Source organism: Babylonia areolata, chromosome 22 (assembly GCF_041734735.1).
Source record: "Babylonia areolata isolate BAREFJ2019XMU chromosome 22, ASM4173473v1, whole genome shotgun sequence".
Classification (NCBI taxonomy): Eukaryota; Metazoa; Mollusca; class Gastropoda; order Neogastropoda; family Buccinidae; genus Babylonia; species Babylonia areolata.
In genome coordinates, this window is record NC_134897.1 from 34,568,480 (window position 1) to 34,589,177 (window position 20,698).

Below are 20,698 nucleotides of genomic sequence, written 5' to 3' on the forward strand. Positions count from 1 at the left end.
CCAACTATCTGCGCTGGATATTTGGTTATAGGGCAGAGTGTCTTGCCCCAGTTACATCCCCACTGTCTCGGCTAAGAGGGTTTTAGGACGGTCGGCGTCACTGAGTGGTTCCCAAAGGCCAACTAACCCACCAAGGCTGCAGCACTAAGAGCCAGTGCAATTTTGCCTCCTTGTTTGAGAGTCATAGTACTTCACTAAAGACTAGGCTGTAAATGATTTCCCATTGCAGTGGAGAAACCAGTTCGCTGTTAGCTCAACTGCGAACTTATGTCAGTCTGTGGTAATGACTGATGTATTGTCCGGTACAACGCTTGGCTTAGATATAGGCTTACAGTTGGACCAACAGCAAGTGAGAGCTGTATGATCAATTGTTTTTCCACTGCAGTCGGGTTGTCATTTACAGCTTAGTCTTTTGCCGGTGAAGGACAATGACTGACTCTCGAACTAGGTGGCTCTTTATGCTGCAACCTTGAGGACTTGCTGGTCGGTCTTTGGGAACTTGGGCACGACACTCTCCACAAAAATCGAATTCTAGCCCTACCCCCGAAAACGGAGTATGGCTGCCTACATGGCGGGGTAAAAACGGTCATACACGTAAAAGCCCACTCGTGTGCATACGAGTGAACGCAGAAGAAGAAGAAGAATTCTAGCCCAGATTATCAGGACAGCAGTTGCCTCCTCTGCTGTTCTGATGGTTTTAGTCGGACACGGCTCACTTTCATACATACATACATGTTGGGTGTTTTATTATATTGTATTGTGTTACTTGTACCTACACAATCACATACATATGTACACACTTACACACACGCATAAACATATGCACCTTTACTCACACACGCTCGCAATAACTTCATGTACACACACACACACACACACACACACACACACACACACACACACACACACACGCACGCATGCACGCACACACACAAACACACACACACATACACAAACACACGCACGTACGCACGCACACACGTACAGACGAGACGTTTGTGTTACAGATGATGACGGTCGTGGCATGTGATGACGGACCTCTGTCTCCGCATCTTTCATCGCCGGTAAGTTCAGTGTGTGTGTGTGTGTGTGTGTGTGTGTGTGTGTGTGTGTGTGTGTGTGTGTGTGTGTGTGTGTGTGTGTGTGTGAACGAGAGAGAGAGAGGGGGGGGCTGCTAAGTAAAAACGAAGTGATATTTCGGCATCGAGATTTTTTTCATATATTATTTCGACGTTTATTCATTTATCTGTTTGTTGATCTATATATTTATTCATTTATTTACTTGTTTATTTATTTGTTTATCATTTCAGTCCCACAATGTCCCATGCGGCGGAAATTCCTCCATGACCCTCGACGTTTGCGGTGTGTGCGGAGGAGATGGGTCCTCGTGTCAAGGTCAAGGTCAGGGTCAAGGTGACAACCCAAGGTCACCGGAGACTAGGTTTTTCTGGCGGTCAGCGTGGACGCCGTGTTCTGTGACGTGTGGTGTAGGTAAACAATTCAGTTCGTCATGATTAATTATCAGAGAGAGAGAGAGAGAGAGAGAGAGAGAGATGTTGAGCTACATGACGAAGTAGTTTCCATTTACTGTTCCATATTCGTTTGTTTCATCATTCATTTCATACAGGATTGTTTACTTTGATTTTATAATTTTCTGTTTTGGAAGAGAGGCGGAGGTGTCTGGGTGGAATGCTTTGTTTTTATACTTCGGTTTTGTTTGGTTTGGGTTTTGGCTTGGCTGTTTGCTTTTCCTTCCGTCAGTTCATTTCTGTGTTTTTTGTGTTTCTTTATTTATTGCAGATTTTTTTTAGTTTGACTATGTAATGTATTAATATATTGATTGATTACTAAATTGATGATAATCTAAAACAAAAGATAGTACTCATCATGATAATAATGATGATGATAATATAATAATAATAATAATGATAATAATAATGATGATGATGATGATGGTGGTGGTGTACATTTGTTTCTATAGCGCCCTTTCTCTTTAAGAGTTCAGGGTGATTTACATGATAAAAAAAAGTTGCAAAGTACATGCACCACCGATGACATCTCTCTCTCTCTCTCTCTCTCTCTGAAACTATCCTTCTGTTGTGACGATGACTTTTTAACCACCCTCAATGGCATGGGTTAAAAGCCTGTTCATTCAACCAGTTCAAGGTTCAGGTTCCCTTTCTCTCTTTCTCTTCCTGCTCCCTCATACCTCATTCATGCAAAGTGAGTAAGGATTTATTTATCTATTCATTCGTTGGGTTACGCTGCCGGTCAGGCATCTGCTTGGCAGAGGTGGTGTAGCGTACATGGATTTGACCCTACGCAGTGACGCCTCCTTGAGCTACTGATACTGGTAGTGATACTCATTCATTCATCTGTGTTATCTATCCACTCTTCAGGACAACGTCAACTCGAGGCGTCCTGTGTACACAGCATGACCAACCTGACCATGGCTGACCAGAGATGGTGCCCACAGGCCAAACCTCCCACTGTCCTGGGCACCTGTCACCTACCTCCCTGTGGACACAGTACAGGTAAAAATTCTTATCAAACCATTTCAAGAGACCACATTCGGGTTGCTTTTACAAAACGGGCTGCGATTGTCTTGTTAACTGATGATCAAACGAAATTAGCTTGATTTTTGTGTGATGTTTGCTACTAGTGTGGCTCATCGGCAATTCCTTTCGCTTTCAGACTCTTCTTCCCGTGCGTCCCAGTCGTCTGGCGAAGAAAACCAGAACGCCCAGCTGGATCGGGTGTTCAGTGATCAAGTTCCTCCCCAACCAGAGTGAGGCCGGGGAAAAATCCTGGTTTCGTTTTTTTTTTTTTTTTTTTTTTTTTTTTTTTTCGTTAGATTGGTTTGCTTTTAAGTCTTCTTTTATTTCATTTCATTTTGTTTCATTTTGTTTATCTTACTCTATTTTATTTGATTTTGTTTCATTTCGTTTATCTTATTCTATTTTATTTGATTTTGTTTCATTTTGTTTATCTTATTCTATTTTATTTTATATATTTTTTATCTTGTATCATTTTATTTCATCTTATTTTGTTTTGTTTTATTCTTTCATTTGCTTTTTCTTTTGTATTATTTCCTTTGCTTTTTCTTTTCTTCTTTTTTCCTTTCCTTTCATGCTCTGCTTTTCTTTTCTTTTTCTTTTCTTTACCTTGCTTTGCTTTAGTTTGCTTTGTTTTTTGTTGTTTTTTTTTTCTTTTTTCTGTTTTCTTTTATTTAATTTTCTTTGTTTTACTTTTGCTTTTCTTTTTCTTTGCTTTTGATTTTCTTTCCTTACTAATATTTCTTTCCCTTTGTTTAATCTCTTGCTCTGATTTGCTTTTTTCTTTTCTTTTCTAAAACTTGTTTTGCTTTTTCTTTGCTAATATACCCACGTCACAACTGTAAACAACAACAACAACAACCGCAACAGCAACAACAAAATAAGAACAACCACCACCAAACAAACAACAACAACAAACAAAAAAATAAACAAACAAACGAAAAAACTAACTCATCACCACCTTCCGGAACAGGAAAAACCTCTTCCCGTTTGGAAAACGCGTTCCAGCCTTTGCACGTGATCTCGTGCCCCTGATTTGCTAGGATTTATCTTTTCATTTTTTTTCCTTTCCTTTTCTTTTTTCTTTGCCGTTGCTTTGCTTTGCATTATCTTTGCTTTGCTTTTTCTCCCACTTTTTCAGGTTTCGTTTTTACATTTCTTTGTTTTTGCTTCGCTTTGCTTCTTGTTTTCATTTGCTTTGCGTTTGCTTAGATTTGACTTGCTTGTTCTTATCTTTTTTTTTTTTTTTTTTTTTTTTTTTTGCTTCGTTGTGTTTTGCTTCTTTTTTTTTCTTCTTAAATTTCTTTGCTTGGTTTGCTTTGTATATTAATACTTGCAGCACGTTTCAGTTATTACTTCTAAATTTTTGATTTAATAGAATATTCAGTATGTCTCTCATTTTTCGTGTTGACATCTGTCACAGACTGTTCCACAGTACATTTTTTTTTTGTCACCTTATACTTTGTGTTTCAAGCCCCAACCCACTCACCCACCCACCCACACACATTCGTCATGTAAATGTCTCTGTTGAAACAGATTTTTCACGGGTGAGTGGAGCGCGTGCACGGTGACTTGTGGCAACGGCACGAGGTCACGCGAGGTCACGTGCAAAGGCTGGAACGTGTTTTCCAAACAGGAAGAGGTTTTGCCGGACCGCGATTGTGTTGGTAAGTGTGTGTTTCCTGTTGTAGTTAAGTAATCTTAAACAGGTATTTCTTTAAAAAAAAAAAAAAAAAAAAAAGGGGACCCAAAAAAAAAAAAAAAAAAAAAAAAAAAAAAATAAAAAAAAGAAGAACAAAAGAAAAGAAAAAAGCCTTTTCCCTAGCCTTGAGACACGAATGCTTCAGTGTTTTTTTGTTTTTTGTTGCTTTTTTTTTTTAAGCTCTCCATCCCTGTCTCTCTGTGTCTGTCTGTCTCTCTCTCCCCCCTCCCTCCACCCTCCCTCTCTCGGGTTGTCTCGGTCTGTCTTTCTGTTTGTACACCCCCCGTATCTGTCTTTCTGTCTCTTGTTCGTATTTGTGTTCATTTACTTACTTTCCTTAATTTTGTTGTTTTGTTTTTTTCTTTAAACACAGAGACATAGATATGGAAAGGCGTATGGATATATGGATTGAATGATGAATGCATGGAAGGGCAATTTAAAACAATATCAACATGATATGGACACAACAAAACAATTGTACAACCGGAAAAAAAAAAAAGAAAAAAAAAATCGACGTACTTCTATTTCTTTTTAAGGGAGCAAACCGGACAGCTTACAAGTTTGTGACGCTGGACTGTGTTATCTCCCTTTGACCGTGAATACTGTGGAGGAGCAGCGGAAGATATTTCGCTGGCACGTGAGCGAGTATTCCTCGTGCAGTCGTTCTTGTCTTGGAGGTCAGTGCAAAAAATTATATTACTGGTACACACACACACACACACACACACACACACACACACACACACACACACACACACACACACGCACTCACACACACACACACCCACGCACTCACACACACACACACGCGCGCGCGAGCACACACTGACACACACAAACACGCACCTCTCTCTATGGATACACAAACACACACACACACACACACACACACACACACACCTCTCTCTCTCTCTCTCTCTCTCTCTCTCTCTATATATATATATATATATATATACAAATATATATACTAGTATAAATATTTTTTATTTAATATTTTTTCCAACCCCCCCCTCCCCCTTTCCCCGCCCCAGTCAACCGGGTTTCAGGGATCTTTCGGCCGTGCAGATTGAAAACCGTAAAATGTTAGAGAATCTTCACTCGCGAATTAACAGAAATATATATATATATATATATATATATATATATATATTTATCATAGCTGCATTTTGATTAAACATTGGAGGAAGGAGGAAGCGTGTTGGTGGAGAGGGAGTATAGGGGTGGAGGGAATCGGGGACGGGGGAGGGAGAGGTGTGGGAGGAGGTTGATTTGTTTGCTCTCACGCTTTTTGCTCTCTTCGCGCATGCCCGGTTTTTTTATGTTCACATTCTCTCGTGCTGTATATACCTGTCTAATTCTGTTAATTTTTTTTAAAAGCTTTTAAAAGCTCGTTAGCGCGGTGTTGAAAGGCTGTCTGTCAGAGGCATACAGTATTTTGTGCCGAGCAATTTTCTGTACCATGTTTACCGAGTTTTGCGTCTGTGTTATAAGTTTGTCTTGTAGCTTTTTTTTTTTTTCTTAATTTTTTAAAATTATTTATTTATTTTTTACCTTGACTTGTCCATGTGCGGGTTGTCTGTGCTTTTCGATCGTTCCTTCTTTCATCTTTCTTTGATTCTTTCGTTCCTTCCACCTTTCTTCATATCTTTTCCCCTTTTTTTTTCTTTCCACTATTCTTTCTTTACTTGATTCGTTCTGTCGTTTCTAATAATGCTTTCTTTTGTTGTTGTTGTTGTTTGTTTCACGTGGCAGTACACAGATTTGTTTTCCTTACTGGTCTGAGCGTGGAAAGATAAGATTTTTTTTCCCCAATGACGAGTATGGGAACGAATGAATGCAAGAAGAAAGGATGTTCTGGCTTGTTCCCGCTCTATGTGTTTGCAATGTCTTTACTTGCTTGTGAATAAAATCATGTTCAAAACCAGAAAAGAAGGGGAAAATAGGAATGACGTGACGGTGTCTTTCTGTTGGACAGGCACACAGGAGAGTGTGGTGAAGTGTGTGGAGGAGGGACAGGAGGGGGTTGTGGAGGTGTCCCCCGCTCACTGCGCTTGGCAGAGGAAACCCCAGGTGATGTTCAGGTCATGCAACGCCATACCCTGCCCGCCCAGGTCAGTTTGGATTTATTCATTCGTCTGTTTGACCTGTTTGATGATTTCATTCATTTGATTTGTTTGTTTATCCTTTTCATTTGTTCTCACGCTAAGTATCGGTGACAAAAGCTTTTCGCTTTCATGTTTAGTGAGTGGAGTGATCGCCTAGAGGTAACGCGTCCGCATAGGAAGCGAGAGAATCTGAGTGCGCGGGTTCAAATCACGGCTCAGCTGCCGATGTTTTCTCCCCCTCCACTAGACCTTGAGTGGTGGTCTGGACGCTAGTCATTCGGATGAGACGATAAACCGAGGTCCCGTGTGAAGCATGCACTTAGCGCACGTAAAAGAACCCACGGCAACAAAAGGGTTGTTCCTGGCAAAATTCTGTAGAAAAATCCACTTCGATAGGAAAAACAAAACTGCACACAGGAAAAAAATGAAACAAAAAACAAGAAAAAATACAAAAAAAACTGGGTGGCGCTGTAGTATAGCGACGCGCTCTTCCTGGGTAGAGCGGCCCGAATTCCACACAGAGAAATAGATATACAAATACAACAAATAGTTGTGCACGTCAAAAGGACTGATGCTGAATGAACCCAAATGGTAGTACTAAGCCAGAAGTCCGTTCACCTGGTTTCTTTCTTCTCAGTTTTGTTTCCCGTTTAGGAAAAGTTGCTGGGTTTGTGTCCCCTACGTCCGTGTCAGTGCAAGTTGAAGGGAAGCGTTCAACAGTCAACAGGTGTGACTTGAAAACTGTAACCCAAGACCCTTCATGGGCTTGTCAGTCTTCTGTATACATATATATATATATATATATATATATATATATATATATATATATATATATGTGTGTGTGTGTGTGTGTGTGTGTGTGTGTGTGTGTGTGTGTGTGCGTGTGTAGAGAGAGAGAGAGAGAGAGGGATAGATAGATATATAGTTACACACACACACATATATATACACATGTATATATATATATATATATATATATATATATATAGAGAGAGAGAGAGAGAGAGAGAGAGAGAGAGAGGTGTGTGTGTGTGTGTGTGTGTGTGTGTAGGGAGAGAGATGGATAGATAGATATATAATCACACACACACACACACACACACACACACACACACACACACGCGCGCGCACACACACACACACACACACACACACACACACACACACACACACACACATATATATACATAATTGTGTGTGTGTGTGTGTGTGTGTGTGTGTGTGTGTGTGTGTGATTATATATCTATCTATCCATCTCTCATATATATACATAATTGTGTGTGTGTGTATGTGTGTGTGTGTGTATATCTGTATATATCTCTGTGTGTGTGTGTGTGTGTGCGCGCGCTCGCGCGCGCGTGCGTGCGTATGTGTGTGTGTGTGTGTGTGTGTGGTCTAGCTTTTCTCGAGCATCAGTCACAACCTCTCCCTGTGTCACAACATTCCAGGTGGGACATCGGGGACTACAGCGCGTGCAGCCAGCAGTGCGGGGGTGGCGTGATGCGCAGAAGCGTGCGCTGCGTGCAACAGGAAGCAGACGACACTTTGAGGCCGGTGGAAGATTACCGATGCGCGGACCCTGTGCCTGTCAAAGAGATGTCCTGCAACACCGACTACTGCCCGGCGGAATGGACGTCTGGACACTGGGATGAGGTCAGTTGATAACTAATGCAGGTTAAGTCCTCTTCTACCTTCCTAAATTATTGCACCTATTTTACCGGCAATTTTTTGTTTTGCATGTACGAAACGATAATACCATTACGAGTAGCTGTAACCTATTTTAGGTGGATTATGGTGGCGTATTTTGTTCTTTATTTTACTCAATTTTTATGCGGTTTCAGAGAATGAACTAACGTGTCACCACCTTGCTTTTTCGGTTTTTCGTCCCGCAAACCATGGAAATGTAACCAATAGGTGCAATGATTTAGGAGAATAAAAGAGGACATTACCCTAATGCAGCATACTCAATACTGTTAGTTTGAATGGTAGGTGTTGTTTGAGATAATTCCCATGCTTGAAAGTTTAAGTAATGCATAGAGAGCACTCAGTGATGTTGAGTCACCGGAAAACAAAAACTAAACCCCCCCAAAAGGTCTTTATCATCTGCTCTCGGTCATTTTGAGAGTGCCCAGAAGTGAAAGAAACCTGCAGAAATACTTTTTCAGGAAGAGTGTATATATTGCTCTATTGTGGAAATGAAGGTGTCAGATGTTAAAAGTGTATGAAACATCGATACAAATTAATACAAAAACGAAAACCGGTTTGTGAACAATTTATTTTTTATTTATTGTTTTATTACATTATGTTCTACTCTATTTATGTTCGAATTCATTTTCTCCACGTACACACAGTGCTCACAGACGTGCGGTATTGGAACCCAGACTCGCCGCGTGTCGTGCGTGACGGAGCCGGTAGCGGGACACAGGGTGACGGTGTCTCACGCGCTGTGCACGGGGCCCCCGCCACACACCTCCAGGTCCTGCTCTGTCCGAGACTGTCCGGAGTACGTGACCGCTCCCCCGGTCATTAAGGTCAGTGGCTTATGGGGCGTTAGAGGAAGAACAGGGCCATCTGATTCTGTTGCGTTGTTGTGGAGAAGGGTGAAGGTGTGGTGTGGTGTTGTGTGTACGTAGGTTGTGTATGACAGACAAAAGGCATGTGGATTCTGCCTGTTGCACTGTAGTGTATTGTCATCAAAGATGTCTATGATGGTCCTTTAATATGGTCCTTGGTGTAAATTGGCATATTGATTTATCGTCACTTCGGCTGAATTCGCTCACCCTATTTATCTTCTGTCCAGTATATTTACACCCTTACCTGTTCTCTCGGGTCGTCTATGGAAAAGCCCCTACCAGTACCCAGAGTCTTTTCTAAGACATTAATTTTAGTCAAAGGTTTTTTTCTTTAGTATTTTAGTATCAAGTATCATCTGTTTTGATTTCTGTTTCTCTGGATCTCGATTACTCACCACCTCTGTTCTCTCAGAACAAAATTAAATCAAAATGGCCTTTGGATGTGACGAAGCAAATGCAGCCTCGTCGTTTTTCTGTCTCCTCCAACCCTCTACACCCCCTTGTGTGGTGCCTCCACCCTCCCTTCCCCCTTTTTCTTCTCCGGCCTGTTTAAGTCTTCATGGATAGAGGGTGATTGTTTACTGCGTGTGTGCGTGTTCCATGTGTGTGTACGCGCGGGTGTGTGTGTGTATGTTCGTGTGTATAGCATGGTTTTTTGTTGTTGTTTTTGTGTGTGTGAAACGCCTAATTCTAATCATTACATTGTAGTGTGTAGTGAAGTGTAGTGTAAAAAAAAAAAAGGGGAAAAACCCACCATACTCTGAACAAAATTGTATTATGGAGCAGTGTATTGTTGTGAAGTGCTAGAGATATGTTACATGATTCTATCGGTCGCTCTTTTTTTTTTTTCCAGAAGTGTGCAGTTAGTATTTTGTTTTCTCAGTGTGTTACTATGATAATGGCTTGCAGTCACAACCGTACCTTATGATTTTGTTGTTGTTATTGCTATGTTGCTCTGATTATTATTATTATTATTATTATTATTATTGTGAACATTTACACCAAATATTGAAAACAAGCCCTAGGCATGTACGCTCCCCCCAAAAAAACAAAACAAAACAAAACAAAACAAAAAACAAACAAACGCAAAAAGAACCAAAAACACAAACAAAAACAATAACAACAAAAAAAAACCCCACGTAAATACCAAAAAAAGGAACATTAGAACACAAGAAACAAAGCATTAATGAATTATTCACAGACACCCCCACGCACCCAAACACACACACAAGCACACGCACACGTCATAGTACACATTCATAAGCATCCAATCATGATTATGGCGTACAGTCAGAACCATACCTCACGCACGCATTGGGGTGTCCTGTTTGCTGAGTGATAGTGTGATCACGGCGTGCAGGCAGAAAACTACACATTCATCCAGCTGAGACGGTCCAAGAAGGTGAAGCTGTTGGTGGGGGGCAAGGTGGTACTGCTGCCTGGACAGTCCATCACCATCCGATGTCCAGTCAAGAACTTCTACCGTCGTCTCATCTTCTGGAGCAGGCGGTTCAAACTCGTCCCCATGAGCGGTCGCGTCCGTGCCACCATGAGTGGAAACCTGAGGGTGAGCATGGACTTTTTTTTTTTGTTCTTTTTTTTTGTGCCTGTTTCCTCGTATTGTCTGCGCCGTGGTTTATGGCCTAGAAGTCTTTATTGAAAGGAAAATGAACTGAGGTTGATTCTAAAGTCTTTCCCGTCTGTGTGCGTGCATGCGTGCATTGTTATTATTATTATTATTTTTTAGGTCCGTACAGGGGCATTTAACTTTTTCAAATACATCCTGACTGCCAGTACATGTATCATTGTTTTTTTCCCTCCTAAAATTTTTTTCTTTATTTCAAAAGTTTGAAAAAAATATCATTTAATGATGAGGTTTGTTTATTTTTATGGGTTTTTTTTTCTCTAGTTTTAAAACTTGAGCTATCGGCATGTATAAAAAGTTGGTCAAGAAAAGGGACTAAAGTTTTTGACAAAAACTATAGTTATAAGCCGAGTTACTTACCTTGTGTTAGTAAGTGTTATATAAGACAAAATAGAGGGGCTATGTATGTGTTGTTTATATCTCTTGAGCCTCTATTGATGGTGTTGTCAATTGAAAATGCTTTAATTAAATATGAACATTGTCATTTGCAATATATTATCCTATTATAATACATTCTTTGTTTTTCTATGTAATGGGCTAAAGATCTATCGGTTAAGCACCAACTTTTTTATTCAGTTGAAGTTTTGATTTTTTTTCAGTATCGCATGTACTTTTTTGTTTCTGTGTATTTTGTTCTAAAACCCAACGAAAACTGTATTTTGTTACGATGAGATAATGGTTATCTATCTATCTATCTGTCTGTCTGTCTGTTTGTCTGTCTATTTGTCCGTCTGTCTTTCAGCCTGTGAAACCATCACTACGTCATTTTACTGATCTGTTTCCAATCTGTCTGTGTGTTTGTCATAATGTCTTTTAGCCTGTAACACTATCCCAATGTTCTTCATTTTACTTATCTGTTTCTGTCGATCTGTCAGTCTGTCTGCCTGTCTGTATATATCTGTATATGAACTTTTGTGCTATTTCGATAGTTGCTAACATGACAAGTTTTATTGTATCCCAGTGTATCTGTTCTTGTTAACGCTAATTATTTTTCGTTTTATTTAAATTATTATTTTTGCCGTCGTCGTCGCCGTTGCTGTGATTGTTACTATCACAGCAAGGTATAAAGGACATAAAACAAGAATGATAACTATTTATCATTCTCATCATCATCATCACCATCATTAGTATCATCATCGCCGCCATCATAACCATCCTCGACATCATGGTGACGTCACTTCCGTTGGCAGATCCGCAAGGGGAACCCTGTGTCTGACACGGGCACGTACACCTGTATGGCGGGCCCGGAAAGTGCCGACGTGCGCATCGAGTTCCTGACCCGACGGCAGGCGATGAGCAGGATCCGAGACATCCGCCAGTATCTCCGCCCCGACCAGTCTGGGTGTGTGTCATGTCTTGTCTGCTGGTCTGTACCAGTATCTGCGCCCCGACCAGTCTGGGTGTGTGTCATGTCATGTCTGTTGGTCTGTGCCAGTATCTCCACCCCGATTAGTCTGGGTGTGTGTCATGTCTTGCCTGTTGGTCTGTACCAGTAACTCCGCCCCGACTAGTCTGGGTGTGTGTCTTGTCTTGTCTGTTGGTCTGTACCAGTCACTTGTACTCGCTTTGTCTATCTTCCCGTTTCTTCGGTTGTTCTGTATGTCTGTCTCTCTCGCTCTTTATATACGCACGTGCGTGCTTACATACACACACACACACACACACACACACACACACACACATATATATATATATATATATATATATATATATAAAGAGAGAGAGAGATGTTTGTGTGCATACAAATACTCTGTTTGTTCTTTCTCTGCCAATGCTTGTTTTTGTCATCACGTGGGATTTTGTGATTAGTTATCCTATGTATCTTCTTTCCCTTGTTCATCCCTCCCTTCTTCGTTCTCCGCCTCTCTATCTCTTCCTCTTTCTCCACCACATAGTTGGTTATTCCGCAAAAAAAAGAAAAAGAAAAAAAAGAAAGATTTATTTTCTTCTTTCCCACTCCGTATTTTCTCTTTTCCCAAAAGTCCAAACTCGACCAGCAAGTTCCTCTACGTGGCTGATGATTGGTCGCCTTGTTCTGTCACGTGCGGATCCGGGCATCAGAAAAGACAGATCACGTGCACACGCGTCACCAGAAAGTATGTGTTTTTCCTCATTGGTATATGACGATAGTAACATTAACAATGGTATTATGTTTGTTTGTGCCAGATGTATAAAATCAAATCTGAGTGTTTTGCGGTGTAGCATGTGCATGATAGGATGACATTACAATAACACAAAAATAATAATGGTGAAAATAGACTTGTGGCCAACCCAGTGAAACATTCCAGTTTTCCTTCCTTGTCTTTGTGCATGTGTTTCGGGATTAGGAGGTTCACACACAGTCCATGTCTCCCATATCCCTATCTCTGCGATAACAGTAAACTCAAGTGCTTTTGTAAACGAAGTGAACATGCCGTTTACCTTGTTGGTGTCCTCATACTAATTATTCTCATAATTATTGAGGATAAGTGTGAGTGTGACTAGAAGTACGTCCCGTGGCGTTTTGTCAGTCATCAGAAATGTTTTGTGCCCTGGACCCAGTTGCATTGCTTGGTTCTAACTTTTTGACGGTTACACGTGACTAAATGCCTACGTTGAACGAACTACGCTATTGGTCAGTTCCATACTACACACAGTTAGTAGCGGGTTACGACCATACTAGGCTCTTCTGTCCGAGTAATGCAACTGGTTCCTGGGCCGCAGTTTGTGAGCAGTGTACACAAGGTCTGAGCACCCTAAACATCCCAGGGTGACGCTGCTATCATCGGTGGTGCAGTTTTCAAGAGATAAATGAGAGAAAAAGGAGAGAGAGAAAAAAAATCAAGGAGAAAGTAATATAGACGTAAGTTAAAACACCCCCTCCCCATATATATGTATATATATTTATATATATACACACATATATACATACATATATATAGTTCACACTCTCTTCGTGTCCTGGGCACCGTTCCTTGCAGAAAGCACTGAGGCAAATACCAAGACCAGTAAAATATAAAAAAAAAACAACAACAGTAGGCTCTTCATTTCTTAAAACTTGAATTCTTAAAAAGGAGTATATTCTCGCTGTAAAAACAGCTTCTTCAGGCAAAGGTACACACACACACACACACACACACACATATATATATATATATATATATATATATATATATATACATACATACATACATATATATATATATATATACACAACAAAATACTCGCTGGCCAACAGAAAGATTAAAAAAAAAAAGGGGAAAAAAGAAAGTAGGCAGAAGAAGCCAGCTCCTCACCGAACGTGTTCAACATGTTGACACTGTAAGAGAAGCAACGAGCAGGTGACCATTCGTGTACAGACGGCGGGACTACGCTGAAGGCGGGCAGAAGGTATGAAAAGGAGATAAGATGGTACAGTGTATTACCAAAAGCGCACTTTGAGATCTAGACCAACCTTGTTTGTACTCTTGATCGTAACCTGCTTATCAAAATTGAGGTCAGTCGTAGGTCGGTTAAATTTCGGTCACTGTGTGGCACACTGGTTCTGGCTAGATTCATTCAGATGGTAGTATAAACAAACGCAAGGTCACGCGTGCTGATTGTATTACAAGGTAAATTAATTTGAACGTCTCACCTGCTTGATAATGCATAGACAGACAGAGGGGGAGACACTGGACACTTACATGTCATTTATTGTCGGGTCTTATAAAATGAGTGAATGGGTCAACATATTTTCCATACAACAAAATATTAAAATAAATAAATGAATAAAATGGGAACAAATATTGAAACAAAATAAAACAGAACTTTCCCCGAAGAAAAGATAGCAACGTGGACAGAAAGAGAAGGTGAATAAGAGAAGTAGAAAGTGTATTTGTTAAGTGTGGACGTAACACGAATGTTAGTTAAACATGTACATGAATACTAAGTCATATAAATCATGGCATTTCTTCAGCAACCAGGAAAACAGACTACAGCATCATTATTGCCATTATCAACATCATTATTATTATTACAGAAATTGGAATTGTTACCATCGTGAATAGTAATATTTTTTCGCTGACTAACGTATTTTTATTTTTATTTTATTCCCCCAGGTATGTAAAGATGTTACCTGAACGAGAATGTGAGAAATTGGGACTGGAAAAACCTGAGCACACGAAAATGTGTTCTCAAGGAGAATGTCCCCAGTGGGTAGCCGGAAACTGGTCCACAGTAAGTCATACGTGTGTGTGTGTGTGTGTGTGTGTGTGTGTGTGTAACTGTGTTCTTGTGAAACCCAGTATCTCTTGTTTCTCATTCTCCTTGCTCGTGCATGTCTTTGTGAAAAAAAAGAGAACATATCTTTTTTTTTATTAAGTTATTCTCATGCTTGCATTTTTCAGTTCGTTGGATCTTTCACCTGTGATCACAAGCAAAAGAACCATATCATCTCCTCTCTCTCTCTCTCTCTGAGATAGACATTCAGTAAGAGAGCTTTAAGCACGATTTTGCTCTCTTTCTGTCCCTACCATTGCTGACCGATTACTTGACAGTTATATTAACAGATGAATGTGGTGTATCATCTGTTTCATCTTCAGTGTTCTCTAACCACGTGTGTGAGGGACGGCTATGCTCAGCGTCGCCGGAAACTGTACTGCACATATGCCAACGGAACTTCCGTTCCCAGCAAGTTGTGTCGGCAGGCGCGTCGGCCCGAGACTGTCAGACTGTGTGTGAACATAGACTGCATTTCTCATTGGATCACCTCCAGATGGACACCGGTATCAGACCTACAATTTTTACTTTTATTTTGTTTTAAACTTTCTTTATTTCACATTTTGAACGTTTGTTTTATTATGTTCTATTTTATTGAAATTTTAAAGGCATTTATGTGAGAGGTAAGATGAATGTGAAAAAAGGCGTTATAAAGCTAGGTTTAGTTATCTTTCTTAAAACTGCAGAAGGCGGAACAGAGTGACTGAAAATACGAGGTTTAATCGGAGCTCGTCATGTCTTATTCAGTTCTCTTCTGGAAAGACGTGAAATTGAATACCGCTGAAGAACACAGGACGAGCATCGATGATTGAGCAGATTGTTGCATGAGCGGTAGAATGGGGTGGGGTGAGGGTGAGAGAGCACGAAGAGTAGCACTGCTGTGTATTGGGGACCATGAACTTGCATAGACTTATAGACACACGCTACTCACCCCAGACACGCTTTGGTCTTACCAAATTACCCGCGTGTTTTTGCATGAATATTTCACCGTGTTTTGTTGCCAATCGTCAAGAAGCAACGAAAAGAAGCAGGACACTGATTTACAATGTACAAGTATGACATGGCACGAAAAAAGTTGCGGCAAACATCACCTTTTCCACTTTTCTCACATGAGACGAAGCGTCTTTTGTTGGTTTTTTGTGTTTTTGTTTTGTTTTGTTTTGATTTTTGCCACGGATGAAAGAGAGAGATTTGTGGAAAGTGTCTCCGTTTTTCACCAGCGGTTGCCGGAAGATAGACAGGAATAAAGAAAAAGACTTGGTAACAAGATTCGTGCTGAATTTCGCCGCCCAATACACTAACCGTCGAATAAGCCAACAGTGTACTTGATTGTTGTCATTGTCAGTTGTTTTGCACCAAATAAAACGAAAACATAGCATATCATTGAAATATCATTTACTGCCAACTTAAAACAGGCAGATTTACTGAATGAACAGCGGCTATTTTGACCCACACCCTTTCTGTCCGTAACATAAACGCTAAATATTCAAGCAAAATAAAAAATGTATCTTAGCTGATATGCACAAGCACTGCACGACACACGTTTATGTGCACACTTCAACCGCCCATACAGTTACAGACTGATTAGAATACGGGTTATTTCCAATGAGAGAAATTCATTTGTAGTGTAGTGTTATGTTTCATGAACAATATACGGGAATCACAGCTATTCAGTATGAATACACAACAGACATAAAATGCTTAGATGCTAAGTTGACAAAAACCTCACATACAATAATCCCAATCATACGTGTACAATACAATAACTATGGAAAGAGAACAGACAAAAATATCATACTATAATGAAACACAGACATACAGAAAGAATACTTACCATCACACATATGTTATTCGTTGTGTCATACATATGTTATTCGTTGTGATACCCCAGTGTCGTCATACTAAAATTGAACGCAGATACACAAAATACTTACCATCATACATATTTATGTCATTCGTTGTGATACCCTAGTATCATCATACTAGAATTAAACACATACAGAATACTAACCATACAAATGTCATTCGTTGCGATTCCCCAGTGACATCATATCAACATTAAACACAGATATGCAGAATACTTACCATCGTAGCGATACCCCAGTGACATCATATCAACATTAAACACAGATATGCAGAATACTTACCATCGTATCGATTCCCCAGTGACATCATATCAACATTAAACACAGATATGCAGAATACGTACCATCGTAGCGATTCCCCAGTGACATCATATCAACATTAAACACAGATATGCAGAATACTAACCATCATACATGTGTCATTCGTTGCGATTCCCCAGTGACATCATATCAACATTAAACACAGATATGCAGAATACTAACCATCGTTGCGATTCCCCAGTGACATCATATCAAAATTAAACACAGATATGCAGAATACTTACCATCATACATGGGTCATTCGTTGCGATTCCCCAGTGACATCATATCAACATTAAACACAGATATGCAGAATACTTACCATCGTAGCGATACCCCAGTGTCATCATACTAAAATCAAACACAGATGTACAGGATATGAATTATATAGATGCTTATATAGCTCGTGTTCTCGGTTGGAGGCAAAGGTCTAAGCGCTTTACTAAGACGGGGTCATTTGCACAACAGTCTTCCTACCTGGGTAGAACCGTCTAATGGCTGCTCATAATTCGTTTCCTGTGTAATTCAATCAGGTTTCAGGCACGTATACATACACGCTCAGACAGACATGCAACATTTTACTTGTATGACAGTTTTGTTTATTTACCCCGCCGTGTAGGCAGCTATACTCTGTTTTCGGGGTTTGCATGCTGGGTAGGTTCTTGTTTCCATAACTCACCGAACGCAGACATGGATTACAGGATCTTTGACGCGCGTATTTGATCTTCTGCGTGCGTATACACACGAAAGGGGTTCAGGTACAAGCAGGTCTGCACATACGCTGACCTCGGAGATCGGAAAAATCTCCACTCTTTACCCACGAGACGCCGTTACCGAGATTCGAACCCGGGACCCTCAGTTTGAAAATCCAACGCTTTAACCACTCGGCAATTGCGCCATTACCATTATACACACATGCTGTTCGTTGTGGCCTCCCCCCAGTGTCACCCGAGCTGTGGACAGCAGGGCAACAAGATGAGGATCCTCACCTGCTCGTGGAGAAAAACGGGTCGTCCTGCCTGGAGTGCCTGCCGGGCCCACCCCAGACCCAACGTCAGAAAGGTCTGCAAGTTGAGACCGTGCCCTCAGTCTGTCCCTGCAGGTGAGTTGGGTCAGTTAATGCCCCAGGTGTGTTTAGGAGTGGAGGGCAGAAACATAACACATATTACGAAAACAGGTGAGTTGGGTCAGGTAAATGCCCCAGGTGTGTTAGGGAGTGGAGGACAGAAACATTAAATTTATTTCCAAAATAGGTGAGTTGGGTCAGGTAAATGCCTCAGGTGTGTCAGGGACTGGAGGGCAGAAACACGAAATTTATTACAAAAATAGGTGAGTTGGATCAGGTAAGTGCCTCAGTTTCAGTTTCAGTAAATGCCTATTGTGCGTAAGTCAATGGAAGCAGAAATTTATTACCAAAATGAATGCTTGTGTTTTAAATCAGATTTCCACTCCTTTTATTTCTGAGGAATCAAACTCCTTTGATGAAAAAATCGGAAACTGTTTACGTTCGGGCGAAGTTCAGTTATGAAATTGATTGCGAAATGAAAATGTGTTGTCGAAATTGGGTAATTTTCCAGAAACTAGCATTTCGTTTTAAAAATGTAACACATATTTTGTTCTCAAAATAATTGGCAGTTGATCTTGTGGTTGGATTCTGATACAGAACTGAGTTCTTTCACTTGAATAAAGAAACTGAAACGAGATGGTTATATACCTTTGGTTTAGTTTCAATGTTTCATTCATACTGAAGTATCTGTGTATGCTAGAAATATTCACCATTTCATTGCGAGAAAACGAAATAATTTGTGCTTTTTCACTTGATTTTTTATTCTAAAGAAAAGACAATGATAAACTTTAATTCTTTAAACACTGCCACGACATATTCGTCAGTTTTACTAATTTATTCCCTGTTGCAGATTGTGACGACGCTTCGAGATACTGCAGTTTAGCGCGCATGCTCAGAATGTGTCGATATGACGAATTCCGCCGGAACTGCTGCAGATCGTGTAGAGACTTGCTGCAGAGCACGTTGTCCTGACGCTTCCGACACCAAGATGTAAACTTTGCGCCATCGCTGTCTTTCTACTTGTCACGGCGTCAGAGAATTCTTCATCCAGCTCTGCCGACAGGACCTTTTGCTTGTGCTGTTCAGTTCCAAGACACAGTTGATGCACGTGCATCATACCATTTCTTCCTACGACACTCCGTGCTGTGGTGAGACTTTCAGTTTGTAGCGGCCCCTCCTACCGAGCTCTCGTGGCGCTGTAACGGACATCGTGATCAGCTGGACGTTAAACAGTGTGATAGGTTGATTGATCCTGATCACCTGTGACATAAACTGACAAATCTGACTAATCCTGATACTTTTTTTTTTCTTTTTTTTTTTACACCATGTAAAACATGGAGCTGTTAGTAGGCCTATGCTAAACCAAACAATTTTTCCTTTTTTTTCGAAAATAATTATGAATTTGAAACATGTTTGCTTTGCTTTGCATTGCTTTTCACTGCAGTTTTATTCTCAAGCGAAAATTTAAGGATTGGATCCATGGTGGTAATATTGCCAGTAAACAAGTGGGTATAATCTTGGAGCTGTTTGTTTACAAAATTTGAATAGGAAACCCTTTTAAGAAAATTGAAGTTTTAGCCCTATGCAGTGCCGTAGCGTGCATTTTGTTTTTAAGCGAAATGTTCGAGGGTTGTGTCTGGTCGATATATCTTATCCCCATTTGATACGTTCAAATGCTGTGTGGTTACTGCACCATCTGAGCCACCAGGGGGCTGACTGTATGATAGTCGTGTCCGACTATGACCATCAGAACAGCAGAGGATGCAACTGCTGTCACGACTATCTGGTCTAGAATTTGACTATAGTGGAGAGTGTCTTGCCGAAGTTAATCCCCACTCTCTCGGTCAGGAGGGTTTTGAAGGCTGACTACAACGCAACAAACAACTCCACTGCCATTGTGAAGCACTTCACACCTGCCTTTAATTCTCTTGACCTGTTCTTGATTGAGCGCCGCCAGCTGTCGGACAAAAAAGGGTGGGAGACATGACGGATACTACCTGCCTAATTCGTTTCAAATGAAAGCCTGAGTGTGTTCCACCTGAGGCGTGCCTTTGCCCTGTTTGCCAAAGAAACTTCGTTTATCAAAGGCTCGTTGGCTGATCAAAGTTGGATTCAGTTTTTATGTAATACCTCCCTCACCCGACCCCCTCTGTTTGTCTCTCTTTCAGTCTCTGTCTCTGTCAGTCAAGGAATGAAGGAAGAGGGGTAGCAATCATACTGAACAAAAACCTAAAAAACAAAGTTTCCACCATAAATCTAGAGAAATGGTGTAGCAACTCATGTGAATTATTGGGGGTGCGTCTTGACAAACCTGACGGAGTTCACAAAAGCATCGTGCTCATCAATGCCTACGTTCACCCAGGAACCTGCACAACAAAAGAGGATTGGGCCTTTTTAGAGGAAATAGAGAACGAACTTGGAGACTCGGTCATTATCTGTGGAGACCTCAATGCAAGATCGAAGTTATGGGACCAGCGGAACACCAACCCACAAGGACTCGCAGTTGAAGGAATGATAGGGGAAATTCTTCTTAGCCCTTTAACAACCACATCCCCAACTCGCCTTGGAACAAGACAAGGGGACAGTGACAGTGTGATCGACATCGCTCTAACATCTCCAAAATTCAGAGCAGAAATGAATGCAGAGACGCT

At 40.8% G+C, this 20,698-nt stretch overlaps 1 protein-coding gene across 4 annotated transcripts in view; it reads left to right on the top strand.

Moving 5' to 3' along the window:
• Nucleotides 1-20,227, top strand: part of LOC143297144 (protein madd-4-like) — a 53,576-nt gene extending 33,349 nt beyond the window's left edge. For 3 of the 4 annotated variants that reach the window (XM_076609320.1, XM_076609322.1, XM_076609321.1), the window contains 16 exons: nt 1,008-1,064; nt 1,311-1,491; nt 2,400-2,534; nt 2,695-2,788; nt 4,092-4,222; nt 4,794-4,934; nt 6,233-6,368; nt 7,811-8,015; nt 8,714-8,893; nt 10,296-10,502; nt 11,771-11,922; nt 12,563-12,676; nt 14,657-14,774; nt 15,140-15,322; nt 17,924-18,083; nt 18,898-20,227. In XM_076609320.1, coding sequence (XP_076465435.1) covers nt 1,008-1,064; nt 1,311-1,491; nt 2,400-2,534; nt 2,695-2,788; nt 4,092-4,222; nt 4,794-4,934; nt 6,233-6,368; nt 7,811-8,015; nt 8,714-8,893; nt 10,296-10,502; nt 11,771-11,922; nt 12,563-12,676; nt 14,657-14,774; nt 15,140-15,322; nt 17,924-18,083; nt 18,898-19,019 — 2,316 coding nt within the window. In that variant the 3' untranslated portion in view covers nt 19,020-20,227. Of the gene's footprint in view, nt 1-1,007; nt 1,065-1,310; nt 1,492-2,399; nt 2,535-2,694; nt 2,789-4,091; nt 4,223-4,793; nt 4,935-6,232; nt 6,369-7,810; nt 8,016-8,713; nt 8,894-10,295; nt 10,503-11,770; nt 11,923-12,562; nt 12,677-14,656; nt 14,775-15,139; nt 15,323-17,923; nt 18,084-18,897 lie in introns of those variants that run through there. The other variant, XM_076609323.1, reaches the window with a different exon arrangement.
• Nucleotides 20,228-20,698: the final 471 nt, after the last annotated feature.